Source organism: Trachemys scripta, chromosome 5 (genome assembly GCF_013100865.1).
Source record: "Trachemys scripta elegans isolate TJP31775 chromosome 5, CAS_Tse_1.0, whole genome shotgun sequence".
Taxonomy (NCBI): domain Eukaryota; kingdom Metazoa; phylum Chordata; order Testudines; family Emydidae; genus Trachemys; species Trachemys scripta.
Genome location: NC_048302.1, coordinates 73,452,477 through 73,473,904, shown reverse-complemented (window position 1 = coordinate 73,473,904; position 21,428 = coordinate 73,452,477). Strand labels below are relative to the sequence as shown.

Below are 21,428 nucleotides of genomic sequence, written 5' to 3'. Positions count from 1 at the left end.
TCTCCCAGGCACTTCAGACAGGAGTCGTGCGGGTCGCTCGTGGGCATAGGCTTAGCGCAGGAGGCGCACTGCTTGAAGCCGGGAGCGTTGGGCATGAGCCCGGCCCCGCGGCCGGGGGAGAAAGGGGGAGACGACCCCCTTAATCTCCTGAACTACTAGAACAACTAGAACAACTTTTAAAAACTATTTAACTATAAACACTAGAACTATAACTATAACTATAACTGCGAATAACTAAGTAAGCTAGGGAGAGTGGAGAACAGCTAAGCAGCGCTCCACAGTTCCAACGACCGTCAGGGGCGGTAAGAAGGAACTGAGGGGGCGCCGGGTCGGCTGGGGTATATATTCAGCGCCATGAAGGCGCCACTCTAGGGGGCTCCACAGCCGACCCGCCGGTGTTGCTAGGGTAGAAAATCTTCCGACGATCGTGCACGCGGCGCGCACACACCTAATGGAATGGATATGAGCAAGCACTCGAAGAAGAATCTATCTTTATTTCAGGGGAAGTCACACATTCATATATTTTTCAAACACTAATTGTCAATCATATTAAACAAAGACAGCCATTTTTTAGTATTAAGAGAGAAAGCATTAGGGTTCTATTGGAGGACATTTTTGTTGTACTAAAGAACCTTACTTTTAGATATCAATTTGCAACCTCTATCTAACTGGCCTACATTTCTCCCTGTGCACTCCTTAACTAGAATTCCTTTTGATCAGAGAATTTCTCTTTAAAGAGCAGCACAAGGCAAGAGCAATTCATTTTGTCACCTCTTCCATTTGTTCCAGTCATTGCACAGCTCACAACAGTTAGTGTTCTCCAGACAGTCCATCCATAATAAAGATATATGGTGAAAACACTGTTTTTCCTTCATATCTGCAGAATGAAGTGATTCTAGGATACAGTGTTAGCTGATTGCTTCCTTGGAAGATCAGACAAGTTCCCTCTAAGCTGCATGGCCACGCAGAAGGCTATCAAGGGCTGCGCAGGTGCACAGCAGGGAGGCGTGTCTCTATCGTGGTTGCAGGTTGCTGCGGCAAGAGAGGACTGGAGGAGTCCTCTCTCCATGCCGTAGCCCCGGGACAGCCTGCACCCCAGACTCCTCATCCCTGGCCCAGAGCTCGCCCCCCCCCCACACACACACACAGACCCTCTTACCTAGCCCTGAGCCCCACACACACTCCAAACCCCTAGGCCCCATCCCCATCACACATCACCTCCATATTGGTGCACATAACAAAATTCATTCTGCACATGGATGTAAAAGATTAGAGGGAACATTGTAAATCAGGTATCTTGGTACAGTAATGGCATGCTAAACTGTATCATATTGTTCAGCCACTTGGTGGAACTATGTAAAATATCCTATTTAAACCAACCCCAGCCATACCTGTCAGAGCATTAAAGAATCTTATGATGAACACAGCTGGTGTGTGTAAGCAAGCTCTATAACCAGTCCATATCTGCTACGGAAATACATGACAGGTATGGTCAGGTGTCAGACTTCTAGTTGACTTCCTGGACATTTGGGCGACTAGGTTTCCCTCCAGGACATGAAGGCATTAGCTTTTACAGGTGGAATGCCAAAGAACTGTCAGCTGTTGGAGATTTTTTCCTGGGCATAACACTATGTTGGTTTTGGAACAGCTCAGAATTAAATTTAATCTACCTTCTCTGGATTTCTAGCTATACTACAAGTTAGCCATTTCCTAGAGTTAGTAAATGAAGTTCCATGAGTGGGGAAGATCTGATCAGAAAAATACAATCAGAGGGTAGCCATATCTACATCTCTGCTGTACAACTTCATTGAGAAATACTCATCAGTATACACCCAAATTCTACACTCTATATTCAAGATCTTAAGATTCCTTTTAAAGATAATCAGGGGCAAAAAGCATTTGAATACCCTTTGAAGTCTGGATTTGCACATTGTACTAACTGAATTTCACTCAGACTGTATTTTCCTTCACATGCTAACAAAACTAATTCTAATCTATATTTAAGATGCTGCAAACATGATTGCTCTCACTCATGCATTATGTATGGAGCTGCAATTATATATTCAAAATAAGGATGAACCTATCTAATGGAAGACAACATTGGATTTAAAAAACTTAGAAGGAACTTTATAGAAACTATGAGCTATATGTATATAGATATCCTGGTTGCTAAACAATAAAAACCAACCATCCATCACTTTAGGCTCTAAAAATACTACTGTTATCTTCAGGTCAATCCGTTGCTCGAGATATTATTAGTATTTATATTCATAACAATTAAATTGATGTGAAGAAGTTAATTATACAGAATTTAACTACTCTTAAATATGAAGTTGTTAAAGACAGACAATACCAAATATTTTATATAAATGTATAAAGTAAGCGCTTCCTTTGTGTAATTGCCTTTATACTCTGTTCTCTACAGTTTGTAACCATGTTGCTTTTTGTTTATCTGATGGCAATATAAAGATAAAAAATTGAAATATCCTCTTCCAAACAGTACAGAATGATCAGTTCCTTCAGCTGAATTTGCCCTGAGGATATTTCCCAAAAGTTTACCTGTCAGTTCAGGTTTCCCAAATAAGCAGGTACTCACACCAAACCAAACCCAGAGAGAAAGGAGATTTGTTTCAACTCTTGTTTGTTTGAATACAATGTTCAGTGTTTGAAATTATAGTTACCAAGCCTGTGCCACACAGGGGATGAAATATTGTATTTCTATTGTACATCAAGAGCTCAACCCTGCAAATATTTATTAGTGGATACAGTGCTTACTAGGCTGCATAGTCTCATTGATTTCAAAACCCCTAATGTTTTATTGGTCTGGTCCAAATCTCTGTGAACTGACCCAAAACTTTTGGTTTCCTAAAGCTTTGGGATACAAAACACCTTTTCCAACACATACAGGATCATTTTCTATCTCAAAATCTCAGGGAACTTACATTCTGCTCTTCTGTCCTTCAGTTAGCCCCACCAACTTAATGCTGTCAGGCTTTGAACATTATCTGCAGATTCCAGCCTAGGGCTTCAATCCTTCAAGTACTTAATCCACGTGCTTAAATCTAAGCATGTGACTACAGATTGAAGGCAGTGAAAACTATTCACATGTTTAAGATTAAGTATATGCATTAGTGACTGCAGGATCAGGTCTTATATTTGGTGCCTTGACTTCTTTTGTCAGAGCAACGTTGCTGAAAAAGTTTCTTACATCTAAAAAGTAAAGCACCCAAAAGAGCAGTTTTGGTCTGTTCAAGTTTACTGATCCCGTAGTTTATCTATAGTCCACAATGGCTATAGTTACCTGTAAATTATACAATTTGTGATCCAAATAATCCTTCAATATTTGCAAAAAAATAAGGAATCCTGCACAGTGGTTCCACACAAGACATAAGTGTTACTCTAGGTGGGGCTGGACTGTGCATTAGAAGGGAGGATTTTCCTCTAACTGTATATTTGCATTCAGTTTATAGTATTCCAATAAAAGATGTCATGGGGAGGGCGATTATTCATGAGTTGGCACTTCCATTTGTAATGACTCGCAGAATCTTGTGCTAAGGGTATTGTCTGCTTCTAAAAGAAGCAAAAAATGTTTTCAGGCCTAATTTCCAGAAATGATGAACACCTGCGGTTCCAACTGACTTCAGATAGAGATTTGAGTGCTCAGCACTCTTGAAAGTTTTGCACTAGCTTTCTAGTCAGAACCAAGTTTTAAAGCCATTTTATTAAAACACCACAATTCAAGTTATATTATCCAAGTCATGTGTATAGATTAGGAAGTATACAGACATGTACACACACAGATAAATGTAAATTAGGAATAACAAGGTCACACAATGTACTATAGAATGTAATGAGCTAAAGACCAACTCAAATGGCTTGATATGAATATGTAATTCTTAACCATGCACACAAGTTCAAGCAATTTTACTTAATACACTGAGTAACATTCTAAACACTGAAATCAATACTAATAAAAGGGAATGTCAGAAGACATTTACAATACAAGCACAAATAGTTGTTTACTCAGTGCTTTATCATTTTTATCCTCTAATTTTATGCCACCTAGCTGCAAATAGTCACACATACATGAGTTCAATGGAAGTGAGATTCACCCCTTAACATTTGCAAAGTTCTTTGAAGAAATTAACTGCAAGACTGCACTAATAAATCCTAACCCCTTTCTTTCACAAGCAGAACAAAAGAGGGTCCTGTGGCACCTTTAAGACAAACAGGTGTTAATCTTAAAGGTGCCACAGGACCCTCTGTTGCTTTTTACAGATTCAGACTAACATGGCTACCCCTCTGACACTTGAAGCAGAACAAAAGTCTACCCAAACTGAGACCAGCCTTTAAAAAGCAGCCCTAACAATCTCAGGACAGTTAGAGGAACTTTCTTCCCTAAAAACTCCTGGTGAGACAGTGGTTCAGGTCATCATCCCTCTTCTACTCCCTTTGGGGTAACAGACCTGATAATTTAGAATGGCTGCAATAAAGCAAAAATCACTTCTCATCCTGAGTCAGGGCAGGGCCGGCTTTAGGAAGTGCGGGGCCCGATTCAGACAGTTTCGACGGGGCCCCGACAGGGATGACTAAAAAAACAAACACGTAAAAAAAACCACGTGGGGTTTGTACTCACCAGGCGGCACTCCTAGTCTTTGGCAGTGGGTCCTTCACACGCTCTGGGTCTTCGGTGGCACTGAAGGACCTGCCGCCAAAGTACCGCCGAAGACCCGGAGCGCCGCCAGGTGAGTAAAAATTAAAAAGGTGCCTCTAGCCAGGGAAGGGATTCTCTACCACTTGCCCCCCACTCTGGGCGGCCCTGCCACTGGGTGCGGGGCCCTCTTAGGCGCGGGGCCCAATTCGGGGAAATTGGTGGAATTGGCCTAAAGCCGGCCCTGAGTCAGGGTAGAGATCCAGAAACTAGGCAGTCCCACCAAGTAGCCAAAGCCCAGCAGGAAATCTGAAGGCAAGTTTGTCAGCCTATTTTATTGGAGTGCAGTGTTGGGCAAATCATTTAGTTTCCCCTTTGTAAAATGAGAATAGTCAGTGGTGGCTGATGCCCATAGGGCTTAGACTGCCAGTATCAGAGCCTTTCCACATTCCCCTGGAAAGTGAAGTGAGGTTTTTTACTCATGAAAGCTTATGCCCAAATAAATCTGTTAGTCTTTAAGGTGCCACTGGACTCCTTGTTGTTTTTACACATACACAGAATACTAGTTGGAGAGTGTCATGGGGAAGCAATTTTATATGGGATGAGGGAGGCTAGGGGAGAAAGCTATGGGGGGAAAAAATGAAAAACTCCCACCCACATTTCCCATCTCAGAATTAAAAACTAGAAGCTTTACAGTAAGGGCAGAATGGAAGAAAATAGTATTCATCCCTTTGTGACCCCTTTGCTATTCTTTAGCATTCCCAACCTCATCCTCTCCAAATCTAGATGTTGCCCCCTTTCCCTATCTTCCACACTCTTACACTCCCACCAGTTAATAGCATCCCCCCCCTATAATCAGCCATGAGAGCCCAGCACATCCCACCTTTCCCAGTTCCCTCCAACCCAAACCACACCTACACAGAAGTACTTTCCCATTCAAACCCCAGACCCCCTACTCCCATTCATCTATCCTGGCAGGCACAGTACCCCAACACAACCCCCTTCCTAATCTACACATAGCTCAGAAACTCCTCACTCATCTCCTAGAACCTCTCCTTTTTGACATACCTAGGTTCAGAACCACGAGCACAGCCCCACCCAAACCATCTAGGCTCGCAACTCCCCCCCTGTTGATAGGCTTGAATAAACAGATACCATAGGGAAGAAATGTGGCTGGAGTTCCTATGCCCAAACCCACTGGAACTAACCTGGTGATTATCAGCCTTTATCTACTCCTTCTTCTTCTTCTTGTAGAAACTACAGCCAAACCCTCTTCGTGTAATAATCTGAGAGCACAGAGGACTGTTTCCCGTTACTTGCGGGGGCGGGGGGGAAGCGTCTGTTCCCTTGTGGCAGCAAGCAGTATTACAGGCTGCAGTACAACAGCTACGCTACAGAGACTGCTACAGTGATTCTTATTGCGGCCACCTGCGGAGGCATTATTGGCAGAGTTTAGCACTTTCCGCCTCTAGCAACCAGCCAGCCTCTGGAGATAACGAGAGTTACCTTTCCTTCTAAAGGCACGTGGAGATCCTTCCATGAAAAGTGTAACATAAGTTCTAATTAGTATTAACCAAATAATTTTGGGTATAATTTTATAAACCAGTCTTTGCTTTGCCGCCACAAACTACAAAGCATGCTCTCTCGTTGTCAAAGTTCCCTAGTGGTGTAATATTAGGAGTTGTAATAATTGAGCCTGTTTTTACTTGGCTACCTGCTTTCTTTTATCTACTTAGACCCACTCCCCAAACATTTACACAGGTGCTTTAAATCAATGGGGCTACTGAGGCTAGTAAAGTTAAGAGTTTGCAGAATCAGAGTATTACTATTTAGGCATGTTTGTTGTGTAAATAGTTGCAAATAAAATATTGTTTCTTGATTAAAAATATCTCCTGATTCTTTAGCAAAACTAGAAGTGTCCAAACAAGAGAGGAAACCCTTTAATCATTTAATGGACTTTCTAAAAATCTCTTTCATATACTGATTTTCAATGCTGTAAGGGAGCACTGTGAAATGTGATGGAAGCTTGCTTTCTCAAAAACTAAATTTTGTGCCTAAATTGTTCTAACATCAATAGAAGTGCTTCCATGAAATTTCTTTTAGAACATTGCAACAGAGAATTATTTTTAAAGGAGTAACATTGCTTTGCAGGGCTTCCAACCCAAATATATTAGGAACCTGCTCAGAAAACCAGAATGAAGCTGGCTATAAATAAATGTAATATCAACAAATTTATTTTCATGGGCTATAATTAATATTGTGCAAAGAGAAAACAACCAGAACAGTTAAAAGTAGGTTTTTAAAGAGTTTTCAATTTCAACAACCCGGGGTATTAAGTTTGTTTAGGGCTTTTTCAGTATCAGAATTTTAAGCTGATCTTGTCTTTCAGCCACATACTGCTTTTCACCAGTTTGACTGCACACTTTTAATAGTAAACAGGAACAGTAGTAAACAGCCTGCATTTCTCAACTCCAACACAAGAGTGTATGTATCTTCCAATTCTTCATAAAAAATATATGAAATACATCAGCAGTTTCTTGCATCAAATTTATTTGAAAACAAGTATTCAAAGTGCTTGTGGAGTGTTAAGTATACCACAGAAAGTATCTTTACGTATAACATCAGTGCCTAAAGGAGCAGATTAAAACCTAAAGAAAGTTATACGTGTTGGGATCTAGTCATATGTTGATATGCTTGATGCTTACTTTTTCATGCATCAATAGAGGTGGGAGGACTAGATGTGTTCCCCTGAATTATTTTTTTATAAATGGTTGTTTCATACTACAAAAAACACCTGACTTCATATAGAACTTTCCATTTTTAATATGCTTTAAGTCACAATAACTATGAAATCTTGACCCTGAGAGATAAGTAACAAGTAGATGACCTGATACTGTACTCTACCCTGCAGCGGAGGAGCTATGAACATGCCACTCTAAATGTGAGTGAGAAGTTTCCTTCTAAACGTATCCCGCTCTTGCAGTGAGAGTGAAACCAAACTCTCCGTGCCATGTACTTTAGCATGATTGCGAAAACAAATTGGCTCTCTCTTCTCTTAAGGCTCTTCAGTCCGCTTCCCCTAAGGATATGGTGCTTTCATTAGAGAAATTCCAGGATCTTCTTACACTGGGCCAAACTTCTAGAGTTAACGTCTTTTCTTCATATTCTATCGATATTATTTATCATCTTTATTAGCAGACTGGAATATCCAATTTTTTTTGTAAGAAGTTATGTTTGTGTGCATTTGTTTGATAGCAGCTCTTTTCCTTTTTAGTAAAAGCACTTCACACAAAGGCTTTAATAAGCAACCTTCAACCTGATTGAGGGAGGCTCTATCAAAGGCATCCTAACAAATGTAGTTGGTTGGCAGTTGAACACAAAACCCTGGAAAATAAACTGTAAGCAGGAATTCTGGGAAATAATTTATCCATAAAGGAGACAGCAAGCTCCAGATTTAGTGCAAGTTTCACTACTACAGAGAGCAGGTACAATCATGAGCAAGAATTGCCATTGACAAGAGTTTACGATTTATTTTTCTCTTTTGCATGTAGCCCCCCTTTTTTAAAATGTATTCTATTTTTGTAATAAAAATTGACTATGCCAATCTTTCTGAAAAGTGCCATGCAGCTGGAGAATAGAGAACACATTTGCACTGCATAAAATGAGAGGAAGAGAAGGACTTATTTATGATGCAATGACACTAGTGTAAGAATTTAATTGTGGAAGTGTTTAGTTACCAAGTTATTGCCTAATTATTCAAAAATGGATTTTATTTATAAAAGGTTCATAAATTATTCAATGTTATAGCTGTGAGTTGTTTGCATTACTGATGGTTATAAGCACATCAGTGGAAAGTGTTATAGATGGTGTTGCAACCTGGTCCAGTCCTACCTCTGGGCATACACCAGTCTATTGCAAACAGCCCCAAATCCTGGGCCCCATGTTCTCCTAAATCCCCATATCTGGGTAGTGACTGATCACCGTAGCTAGCTCGGGGTCTCCGAGGCACATGCAGGTGTAGGCCCACTGTCTGACCTCCTTCCTGGGCAGTGGGACCCTGAAGTTGTTGACTGACGGCTGTTGCTGCATTCTGGGCTTCCATCAGCCGACTACCACTGTACAACCACCTTACACCCTGCAAAAAGTGCCTCAACCTTTCAGAGGTCCCAATTGCTTAGGCATGTTCCTGCAGAGCTGACCTGGCTGTGGGGGCTCTGGTACCTTGATTAAACTCTTCAGGGATAACATAGCAGGAAAACAAGGAACGCAGGCTTAGCAAAGAAATGTTTAACCACAATCACAGTCTAATAGCAATAGAGTTACAGTTCTATGAAAATCAACAGAAACCTGTAAAGTAACCCCTCTGCTTCAATCTCTCCCCTCCTGGGAGTCCTGACATTGGTCCGCATTCTTAGACCAGGCAGTCTTGGCTTCTTGGCTTGGTCCTCTTGCACATCATGGTTGTCTGTCCATTCTGAGAGAAGCATCCCTCTTTTCTAGGGTTACAATACATCCTGGTTTTCCAGGACATTGCCTCTTTTTTGAGCCTCTGTCTCATCCTGGCAGATTTTTCGAACAGCCAATGTCCAAGATTTTTGCAGAGCAGATGCTGCAGCTCCAAAACAGCTCCAATTGGTCTGCTTCCCGCATGGTCCATTCCCCTGCAGCCACAGCTGCCAGATCCCACCCACCCAGCCCCCAGCTCTAGGAAGGGGGTCCAACGGGGAGTGGCTGACTGATGGCTGTTGCTGCATTCTGGGCTTCCGCCAGCTGACTACCACTGTGACAGGGATCGACACTGCCCTCTCCAATTCCCTTTCCCGCAGTGTCCTCTTTTTGGGAACCTGAAATATAGTAACCCTATAACTCTTTTAAAACCATCTGTCCCCCATTTGCTTATGTGTTTTGGGCAGGAGAATCCAAGCTCAGCCTTCCCCACCCTTTTGCGTCTATGTAAAGTCATTCAAAGTCAATGTTCCAGCAGGAAAGAGTAATTCAGAGTTGATTGCCCACTCACATCTTCTCTGACAGTCTTTCCACCAAGTGTCAAAGCACGGCCTCAAAATAGATGCTTTCACCCAGAAAAGATCACACCCCATGAAGGTTACAATACAAAGCAGAGGGTGTGAAACCCGTTGTTTCAGGGACTAACATGGAGTTGACAATGACAGACCGATCCCCAATCGGTCACAGATAATTATAAACAACTTCTGACTTGCTGAAATCTGTAACTGATAACCATGAATAAAAGTCACTATTTATAAATGGATACTTAACATAAACAGTGACCTTTAACTTTTTATTATGAGCACTCAGTCCAAAATCTTCACAAAACAGAGGAAGACTTGGTACCTTCCCAAAAAATTCACATTGTAAATTAGATATACAATTAAGACTTGCAAAGCAGTGTATCAGCAAGATAGTCAAGCCTCACAAGCTGTATATTTTCTACCACTCACCTTCTTTAGTGCATGACCAGTAGGAAGCTTTATGAAATGTATATCAAGATAGTATCTGAACAGAGAAAACAGGTATCTGGAGGACAAGTGGAGAAAGAAGCAGGGTAATTTTTTCAAAAGTGACTTAAGGCTCCTAAATTGCTTAGATTTTTTGCAAATTTTATTCTCAAATCTATTCTCCAGGACCATACCACTTTAGGGGAAAGTCAGTGGAATGGTGATGAAAGGACAGGACATTCAATGGAAGAGTGGTAGTATGATGCCAAGTAGCCATTGTGACAGTCTTTTGAACGTCCTTTTTGTATTAGTTGAGTGCCTAGGAGCTCTAGTCACAGACCAGGATCCCATTGTGCTAGTCACTGTTCAAACAGAACAAAGACCAGTCCCTGCTCCAACAAGATTACAACTTAATGTAAGACGACTTGCAATTTCTATTTTGTTTGTTCCAAGACGGATAGTGTAAAAAGTAATTTATATTCTTACCTGTTCATTTGATTCTTGTGGCCTGGTTGAAACAGCACAGACTGCTGGGTTTTCCTCTTCCTCAGTAGATATCAGGCAAGCTATACCAAAGTAGCATGGATTCTTCTGGCTCCAGAGTCATCTCTCTACTATACGTTCTGATGGAACCCAGGTGAGAGTTTCTATAGCCTACAATTAGATCATGGCTGGGTCTCGACCACAATGCTTTCCTCCTGTGTGGATACATGTGCTATTTCAACCAGGCCACAAATCAAGTTAACAGGTAAAGGCATAAAATTTGCACTAGTCTCTTGACACCAATTAGTAGATTTGGTAAATCATTCCCTGTAAAAAAAAATGGCATGATAGAGACCAGAGATAGAGGCTAGATAAAGTATTGGAGGAGAAAAAAAGCCAGAAATATGCCAAAACTGGAGAGAATGGGAAAGAACAATTTCTGTTCTGAAGCATCTTATCTCAGATCACTGGTCTGAGCACTGTGCATCAACTGCTGCCATAACTTTCAAATTATGTGATTTACACACTTGTATAAAGTACTCCTAAATGGTAATTTTGCAGAGCTCCTCTAAAGGTACAACTCCACTCCAAATAAGAGACCTGATGGAATACACTTTGATCCTTTTCAGAGAAGTAACTACAGCTGACTTGAAGCTTCCTGAATGCAAGCTCTTAACCACTTTGCCAGGAAGCCTTAAGTCTCTCCCTAACATCTTGGAAAATTATGATCTATAGAAAGGCTATGACCTATATAGTAATCTAGATATGACAAGACTTTTCTTTCCTGAAATTCAAGTTAGGAAAGAACCTGAAATGGGAAGCTTCCTCTTTAAGTTGAAATTCTGAAGCCATTTTAGGAAAGAAGCTCAGATACATAGAAAGGACAGTTTATCCTTGAGGAAAGCCAGGAAAATAGACATGTTTATCAATTTGATTTTTTTGTTCAGATGGGTAAATGTTAATCTTAGTTAACAAATGGCAGAAGCAGAGACCAAGTGAATATTCCTTTACCACCAAAAAAGGGCAAAATATTTTCATATAATTGAGACAACATAATTGAAACTTTTACACATTGCTTTAACTTCATTAACATCTATCAATTTTAGCAATTACAAGATTCTGTATCAACAAGGTAAGATTCTTTATACTTAGGAATACTGTTAAAACAGTTTATTAAAATGCATTTTTTAAAATGCTCACAGTACAAAATTTTTTAGCGACCCAAACTGTGGGATGTTTCTCTCTGCAGCAAAGCAGACAAGAGCAAAAACATTAAGTGTACAGAAATCAGGTTGGCAGAACCCCACTAACAATCCCTCCATCCCTCCAAAAAAACAAGTGAATACGAAGATATATTTAATAGTTGAGCGCAGAGCTTCAGTTCAGCTGCTTTACACTGTATGGTCAAGCTTTTCAAGAGCAACAATTGTGTATGTACCCAACCTGAGATATCTTAAAAAGGCCTAATGTTTGGAAATGGAAAGTGCTGAGCACCCACTCTGAAAAATCAGGGCTCTTTAAAGTGTCACAAGTTGAACACACAAAAAGGAGGAATCCAAAAATCAAGGCACTTTTAAAAATCTTGGCTTATGTAGATTCTTATGCAGATTTCTTTTATCACATAGTCCAGTGCCCTTTCAAATAATGCTATTAATTGTATGCATGGAGGTATGATCCACTTTCTACCCTTCTCACCAGGGGAAGGAGCCACGCAACAGGAAAAGCCAGTAACAGCGCAGACACTAAGTTGCCATTTAGAGTGACTAGATAGCAAGTATGAAAAATCAGGACTGGGGATGGGGAGGCAATAGGTGCCTATATAAGACAATGCCCTGAATATCAGGATTGTCCGTACAATAAATCAGAACACCTGGTCACTCTATTGCCACTCCACATGGATGACCTAGGATTCACAGAATTAGAGCAAGAATTTTCTGCATATCCTAAGAGTATGTGGGTGGCAGGCTATGCTGTTATCCCTCCGTACAAGGAACAGGATGCAGGGAGGAAAAGGTGGTCCTATGCAAACTGTTTGAAAGCCTTTTCTTTTTAAAAAGAAGTTGGAGTCAACTCACTTACAATGTAGGTTTATCATAGAGGATCTGATCAATGGCCAATCTACTGTCCTGTCTTTGATAATTACTGCTGATACTTTAGGGGACAGAGAAATATATTTCATAGTGGACAATTATGGAATAATCTGCCCAAAAAAGGATATTCCTTGCTGAACCCAAGTATCCCATGCAGTTTTATATTATTTTATTTTATCTAGTAAAACTGACTATGATTTTATATCTATATAAATGTTTAATCCTTTTTTAAATTCTGCTAAGCTATTGACCTCAGCTCTTGGGGTAATGAACTTCACAGACTTACTATGAATTGTACAAGATAATATTTCCTTTGATCAGGTTTTTAATTTGTAGCTTTCCAATTTCACTGAATGTCTCCTTGTGCTTGCACTGTGAAAGAGTGAAGGACAGTGGCCACTTTACCTTCTGTATACAACTCATTTTGTATACTATTCTACAACCTATTTGTCTCTTTGCTAAGTAGTCCCAATCTTTTTAATTTATTTCTATGAAAGTCTAATTTTTGTTATTTTAAGAATTTTACTATATTTTAAATTTTACTTGTCTATAATACTGAAAGTCAAGAATTCCAAATATTTTACAAGCAACTCATACATTTTGTACATACTTTTTTATTTTGTATTATTCTTGCTCATACCTTTTTTTAAAAAAGAACATTTTTATTATGTATATTGCACAACACATCCTAAATGCTTTGAGATTATCTTCTGACTTTAACCCAAAATGATTTATTTGTACAAGTGTGAGAAAAATGCACACTTGGCTAACATTAAGTTTTTCCAAATAAGCAAAAAAATTGCCAATTTATATGCTAGAGGTATTTTTCCACTGTTTTATCCTGCTTATGATTTCTACTGGTATCTGTGTTGTAAACAGCTCTTAAAAGATTTGTGTGGTTTTTTTAAACACAAAACACATATTCTTGTTAAATCAGTGGCACATTCTTGTTAAATCAATATTACATATATCTTTCAAATAAGGAGTTCGGTTCAACCAACATCAAATTTGAGCTGGAATAGTACTAAAATACTCCTGATTGATGGCTCATGGATAATGATGAACAACAATTTTGAGTGGCTTTTGATGCTACTAGAAAGGAAACAATCTACCTTAATGCAGCATTCTAAACACACTTATTTAGCAGCACCTGAAGAATACAATAGCCACAGTGCCTATGAACCTGCAAGTACTCCTACATTTTTGACTACAACACTGAAATTTGTGCATTGCGCTTTAGACAGATTACATAAACACTTTTATAATAAATTTTAAAATAATCAGACTATGTTCTGGTTTTAAATGTTTATTTATAAGAAACATATTTTTCTACCCACGTGGCCAACAAAAAAAGTTAATTTTTCAAAAATTTTAAACCATCAGTTTACCTTTCCTGTAAGTTTCAGCATCAATGTTTTATTTAAAAAAAAAAAAAAAAAAAGTCTAAATTTCAGCTGTTTTTTTTTCCTGCTCAGTTAGAGCCAAAGAAAACAAGTACCTTTGACTGGAGAGCTGCAGGGAATAGGAGGAGAAAGTGATAAAATTTATTCATAATATACAAGTATAAAAATATGTTGCTTAGGATTCAGTATAATAATTTAATAACTTTTTGCTGTTTCATAAGTATCTGGGAATGGAACAGATACATGTCCTGATCCTGTCACAAGAGGTAGAATGCCAGCATTTGGTACAACGTTCCAGGAGAGAGTCAGAGTGACATTTCTGTTTCCCCTGTAAAATCAAAACAGATCATCAGAAGAAATACTCAACTTATAAAGACATAAGTTACCTTGAATGTGAATACTTTTCTGTGAGCCAGAACTGATGGGCATTTTAAATTTACAGAGTTTGCATTCATTTACAATATTTGCACAAAGCTACTGCATAGAATATGACCTAGAGTCCGGATAACTCTTCTGCAAAGTAGTTGAGGGTTCTCCACACCTTGCAGGACATGACTAACTCTGCAAGCACAGGCTGAAACCTGGGAGCCAACTGCTTCTGGCAGCCACTTGCTTTTCAGCCCACTGAATTGGGGGGTCTGGATCTCTACCACATAGCACATCTCATCAGCTGCTTTCTGAAGATGTAATAGTCTTGAAACAATTATAAGATTTAAAAGAATGTAATGAGCTGTTAAATATTCATATTCCCCTTTACTTACTTCTCTCCCACTCCTACCTCAGCAACACACAAATATCCAGAGTACAGAACAGTTACACTATAAAGAAATGTAATTTACTCACTTGAGACCATTTCCATCATCAAAGAAAAAGTATTTTGATTTCATGTCTTTTAGTAACAACTTTGGACTATCTCCTCTCAAAATGATCTTATCCCAAAGGACAACCTGGTTCAGGGCCTACAATTAAAATTAATCACTGAGTTAACACAATGAAGTACATCTGATCACTGGAAATTACAAAGTATTACTGATTCAAGAAACTGAAATTGCAGAGCATAAACTTTGTTTTACGGATTGCAAGTGTAACAAAACTATGTCTCACAAGAACAAAGGTTTACCACTAAAACATTTAAATATGGTAAAGATAATAGATCTGACAGAACCTTATTTTAAGGATAGCAGATTTTAAAGACATACCAGTAAAAAGTATGATGGGTCAAGGATGTTAGTTTCTAATTGTAATTACAACTGTAAAAGTAAAAGTGATTTTAAACAATATAACTTGTATTTAGACATTGTCTCAAGAATGAAAGACTTGAGTTGTACTGAAATCAAACCCTATCATTTTGTTCAAAATTTTCAGTGTTTTTTTTATTAAAGATTACTGTATTCAGATTTGTAAATATAATTCCAAAAGAATAACTGCACCTCAGTAAGGTGTCCTGAATTCATAAGAGGTTTTATGCATCTCTTCTGAACTACTTACTCAGCAATGATGATCTGCTATATTGGGGTACTCAGAATTTTGTCTGGTGTCTTCTGATACAATTTGAACAAGAGACTAAAATATACCATTATAATGTACCAATTTATAAGAGCTGGCTGTTTATAAACTGAACTTATGAAATATAAAACAAGATAATGGACTCTTAAAGCCCAACTAATGAAACAGAGAATTCTAAAAATTTATTCAGCAAGCGCAGTTGTGCTACCAGCATAGATGGAATATTACTTTATTTAAATGGTCATTAAAAGCAGATTAGGTAGTGACGTAGTCTTGAGAATTAATTTTAAAAATCATTTTGTGAAAATTCTGACCTTTCTACAGTGGCAGAATAGCTGTACCAGTTGAAACAGTTGAGAACAGCAGTTTTAAGTGACAAAGTTGTATAGCATTTTAGCTATGTCACTATTTCAGAAAGTCAAAAGACGTAACATTTGGAATTCTTACTATTAAATATCAGCAAAAGTCAAAGATTGCAGGAATAAGTCAAAGTAGTATGAAATGTTTGTACCATCATCTTTCCTAGGATGATTACAGCATGTTAAATAGCAGCTAAACCAAATAATTTTAATTGTTTAAATTTTCTATTTCATACTTACATTGTTTTTTGTTGAATATTCTGCAGATAAATACAGAAATAACTGTTTAACATTCCAATCAAATATAGTTTGCAGATGTGAGCAAGTTAAGGAAAATGGTATACCAACTTTATTTTTAAATGATATTTCTACCAAAAGCCAACATAGATCATCTCATAGTACAATATAATTATAACATTTAAGATATTTTCCTACATTTCAACATAGCTGATGTTATCTGCTCTCCAGGGCATACTACTTAAAGGGTGTTCTAACAGAAACTTTAATTTTTTTTTAGTCAATATGAAAAAAATTAAAGCTAATCAGTATCTCTTTAAAAGCATGAGAAATAGTTTTTTGTACATGTCTAAGAGTAAGACTACATTTTAGTCACTGGTATTTTTAGTAAAAGTCATGGACAGGTCACAGATAGTAAACAAAAATCCACTGGCTGGGAACCACGGTCAATGGGAGCTGCAGGGGCAGTGCCTATGGGAGGAGGCAGCACATGGAGCTAGGAGCTGAGGGAGGGACTTGTTGTCGCTTCCGGGGAGCATCCCCAAAGTAAGCGCCGCCCAGAGTCCTCACCCCCTCCTGTGCCCCGACACCCAGCCCCCCACCCAAAAGTCTCCTTCTGCTCCTGGGGGTGGAAGAGGTGGCCCAGACTGCTCCAGCAGCGGCCGGTGTGACTGGCCCCGGGGCTGCCTCAGCTGCTCAGGCAGCCCCGGAGCCAGCTACACTGGCCACTGCAGAAGTCACAGAAGAGACTGGGACTAGGGGTGAGGTAGAGGGGAGACAGCTCTTGCAAGGAGCTGAGGCACAGAGGGAGAACTGGGATTGGCTGGGCAAAAGAGAGTGGGATAAGGAGCCAGAAGGGAAGAGAAAGGAGGAGCCAGAGTAGAAAACATTAAGAAAGCGAAGAGGAAAATAAAAAAAACGCAAAAACAAGAGACAGGCAATCAAAGATAGAGGGAAAGGGGAGAAAGTAAGATGGGGAGAAAAACAGAGGACAGAAGTTTTGACATAATTGTGTATGCTGCTCAATAAATTATTTCCAGTGATGATAAATGCAACTGATATTTAATATTTTAGTGAATAAAGGACCATGTCTGCCCTCAATCTTTTAACAAAAATACTCCTACTGACATCCATATTATAGGTCCTTAACTTTATAATCCAGGCTTTCCTAACAGAATGAATTTGAAACCCATGTCATAGATCTTTAAGTATACATAAAATATACATTACATAAGCAATCCCTATGATTAACTAATTCTCTCCTTACCGACCTACACCCATACCGTGGCTCTCCATGTTAAGCAATATCACTCCTCTAATATTTGTCGTGAGGATGCTACAGCAAGAATGATTGAGATGATCAGAGCTAATCCTGAGCCTACCACTATACACAGAAGACTTCAACCACGCACGAGCATGTTTGTTATTAAGGCAATCGTTGTGGGCCTATCTGTCCTGCCCAGATTTCTCTGCGATGTTGATGTGGTGTGAAGAATGGGCTGCAGTTGATGTCAGATACCAGTCTCTTGACCCAACCATGTGTGTACCAGCTTTATTTGCCACGCTGCTCATGGGCCTTCTGGCCTGATTTCAAACAGGCCAGGGTAAATGGGCAGCCAGCCTTCACACCTGGGACCAACAGAAAATCCTAAATGCGTCTGTGACCAAACACGTCACATATTACTGATGACTGCACTCTGACCAGATTTAATGGTGGCTGGAGGATTCTGTGCTTTGCTGATGAGGTTGCCATAAACTGTCTTGGTAAGCTCTTCATTCGATAAGAACTACAGTAGAACCTCAGCATTACGAACACCAGAGTTATGAACTGACCTGTCAACTACACACCTCATTTGGAACCAGAAGTAACAATCAGGCAGCAGCAGAGACAAAAAAAAAAAAAAAAAAAAATCAAATACAGTACAATACTGTTAAACATAAACTACTTTAAATAAAAAAAGGAAAGCAGCATTTTTCTTCTGCATAGTAAAGTTTCAAAGCTGTATTGAGTCACTGTTCAGTTGTAAACTTTTGAAAGAACAACCATAACATTTTGTTCAAAGTTATGAACGTTTCAGAGTTACGAACACCTCGGGTTATTTGTAACTCTGAAATGTTTGTAACTCTGAGGTTCTACTGTATTTCTCTCCTGAGCCAATACATTCTCTAATTCCATTTACTTTAAAACACTGCTTTCCAGAGATATTGGTGGTTCTCCTCAAACTTTTTACTTTCTTAAGGTCTTCTAGTTTAAATATTTGGGGACTGGTTTCATACATTACAACCATAACCATTACGGAAGTGGTGTCAACAATATAGCAGAGTTTATATTTTAAGTATTAGTGTTTTTATAAAGGATATCTGCAGTAACATCAAATGTAACAAATCCTAGATCACTTCTTTCTCTAGGCCCAGTGAAGTCTTCCACATTTTTTCTAAAAAATAAAAAAAATAAATAAAAAAAAAGCAAGAACACAAAATTAGCATAGTTTGCATTGTTTGTTTTATGTCAATGAACATTCTTATTGGTTTCCGTTGTACACTTTCCACCATTTTGATTGATTGATACACCCATTTATTATATCTTGTCTTAATCAGATGGTAAGCACTTTAGGTCAAGAACATTGTTTTACTGTTTGTACACTTCCTAGCATAATGGAGCCCCTATCCTGAGTGGTGCATTTAGGCACTACTAGAATTCAAATGATAAATAAGAGTAATAATTTATGGACTTTTTCCTGCCTACCGAGACATGGGCAGCGCCACTGTACTTCATTTGATTTTAGTCAAGGATACGTAGCCATCACCAACTAATCAATGCCAATTTGAACAACTGCAGCAGCAAAGTCAGTCATTCTGGTTGTACTACTATTTTCAGTCATACTAACTGATTTTACATCACAAAGAGCCCCTTAGACCATCTACATTAGCCACCTGTTAACCCTGATTTCATATTTGTGCTGCCACACACATTGTAAAGTTCTCCCTTGGCACGTAAAATCCTCAAACAAAAAAATACTACATTGGTTCAAAGTTTATGCTCTCTCCACAATATTAAGTCATCATGCAGTTAATCATGACATAATTTGGTTGACAATGGATAAACCTCACCACCAAAACTTCAGTAACGTTGAACTCGACATTATGATTAGCTCCAGACTAAAACTGAGCTTATTCAAATCTCCATGCATAAAAACAAAAAAACGCCAGGCCCCTGAGCTTAAAAACAAAAAATTAAGTTTGCTACATTGACTAGTGCCTTCCTTACTTCAAAAAGAAAGAAGCTAAGAAAGCCCAAAGTTTTGTTTTGAAGACTGACTACAGAATGTTCCTTCCCTTCACACAAACTAACATATCTTCACAGTATATGCACCTACATGACAGGTGCATAGAGTCACTGTCAATCTGTTACAGGAAGAATCCACACATTAAACTAGGGTTTGGCCAAAAGAAACCATTGAAAAAAAGATGCAACTAGAGAGATCCTCATTATGCTGCTCCAATTCCATTCCAACTGGGTTACTAGTTCAGTTTTTAAAAATGTGGCTTACAGAGATGAAAGATGTTTAGAGACATTTAAAGTTTGTCAATACATGTTTATATAGCTAATCACACTTTTTAAAAGACAGCAATTAAAGAAGGGAAGGTGGCATGTTGGAAAAAGTCTAGCATTAAGTCTGACAGAAGCCAATCAAGGAATTTGAAATCAAAAGAGAATATTCCCCCTTGTCAACATGTCTTGCCTTCATATAAAGCAAAAACAACAAGGAGTCTGGTGGCACCTTAAAGACTAACAGATTTATTTGGGCATAAGCTTTCGTGAGTAAAAACCTCACTTCTTCGGGAGTCTTGGTGTGTGTGATTGTGTGCAATGTGTGCACTGCAACAGCCTTCACACAGAGAACTGGCAGAGAGGAGAAAGGACACCAGTACAGCAGAGTTGACTGTCGTGGGGTTCCCTCATTGGCCCAGACAGGGGGAAGTGAGAGAGCCGGAAGGAAACTGCAGGGGCAGACACTGACTGTACTTATTCTAGGCCCAAGCTACAGAGAGGAGACGGGGGGAGTTGCGGGGGACACTGATGTGGCAAAAGATTTGTTTAACGTCTCCCTAAACAATCAGGACAGGCATTGTCCCTAGATTCCCCTGCCACAGCCCCCTCGTTTACAGGTGCTGGGTGCGGTCCACCCCCCCGGGCAGGGGGCGCCGGCTGCTCCCCCTCCCCGCAGGCAGAGTTTGGCTCGGTGCCTCAGCAGCCCCGGGGCCCTGGGTGCGCAAACCTCCCGCGGGCTCGGGGCGGGCACGGAGGGGCAGGGCCCGGGGCCGCACTCACAGCATGACCCGGGAGACGGCGATGCGGACGGGCACGCTGCGCTCCTTGAAGGAGGTGGTGATGAAGCAGCCGAAGGTCAGCGCCGCCATGACGCTCAGCGAGAAGGCGAAGAGCGAGTTGGCCCGGGACAACACCGTGTTCATCTCTCCGCCCGGCCCGGCCGCTCAGCCACGCAGGCCCCGGCCGCCCGGCCCCTCCCTGCCGCAGCCCCACGGGCGGACACCGGCTCGGCAGCGCCCGGCGGCGGGTTTCTGCGGGGCCAGGAGCAGCAGCAGCAGCAACCCCCTCGGTGCGTGAGCCACCGGCAGCAGCAGAGAGGCGAGGCCGGGCCGGATGCGCCTGAGCCCGCCCAGCCAGCGGGGAGGAGCCGCGCGACCCGCGCCACCGCCCTCCCGGGGAGGCGGGACATCCGGCCCCGGCCCCTCACCCAGGCATCTCCTGCGCGTGCCCCCAACCGACAACCCGCCCCGCGCGCCTCTGCCCCCAGCAGCATCCGCCTGGTACCCCAGAGCTGGCACCCACCCCCCAGCTCCACGCCTCGCGCCAGGCTCTGCTTTCCGCGCCTGCCCGCTAGCTTTCGAGCCATCCTCCTCGAGCATCTGTATTATTCATGACCAGTCTCTCGTTCCCTTGGGTTTGGGATAGTCTCTCTCTGTCAATCTCTCTTGTGTCACATTGATGGCAGAGCCGTTTCTCTGTTCACTGCGGTTTGGGTGTCTGTTACCAACTCCAGTTACACGTGCTGATTTTGTTCTGGAGAGTCTGCTAGCATTGCACGTTTCATTGTGCGACTAAGGAAGTCAGCTAGGCCTGGCCTGGAGTAGGAAAAAATACTTGTAGCTGGCAGCAGGTGTCAGCACCCGTTCAGCTACGTTTAGATTAAACTTCCTGGGTAGAGCAGGAAAAACGG

The 21,428-nt window shown here is 40.5% G+C and overlaps 1 protein-coding gene across 1 annotated transcript; it reads right to left on the bottom strand.

The window, feature by feature from the left end:
* Positions 1-11,745: 11,745 nt before the first annotated feature.
* On the bottom strand, positions 11,746-20,875 carry SPCS3 (signal peptidase complex subunit 3). Its single transcript, XM_034771664.1, has 5 exons — positions 20,519-20,875; positions 18,547-18,620; positions 16,189-16,265; positions 14,927-15,042; positions 11,746-14,411 (listed from the first exon to the last, which is right to left on the bottom strand). The coding sequence occupies exons 1-5, from the start codon at positions 20,659-20,661 to the stop codon at positions 14,279-14,281; spliced, it is 543 nt and encodes a 180-aa protein (XP_034627555.1). The 5' UTR covers positions 20,662-20,875; the 3' UTR covers positions 11,746-14,278.
* Positions 20,876-21,428: the final 553 nt, after the last annotated feature.

Excerpts from the sequence above, each read along its gene's own strand:
- SPCS3 (XM_034771664.1), bottom strand. The coding sequence starts at position 20,661 with ATGAACACGGTGTTGTCCCGGGCCAACTCGCTCTTCGCCTTCTCGCTG. Across the intron at positions 18,621-20,518 it reads GCCGTCTCCCGGGTCATGCT|AAAAAATGTGGAAGACTTCA; the intron begins GTGAGTGCGGCC and ends TTTATTTTTTAG. Across the intron at positions 14,412-14,926 it reads GATGATGGAAATGGTCTCAA|GGGAAACAGAAATGTCACTC; the intron begins GTGAGTAAATTA and ends TTGATTTTACAG.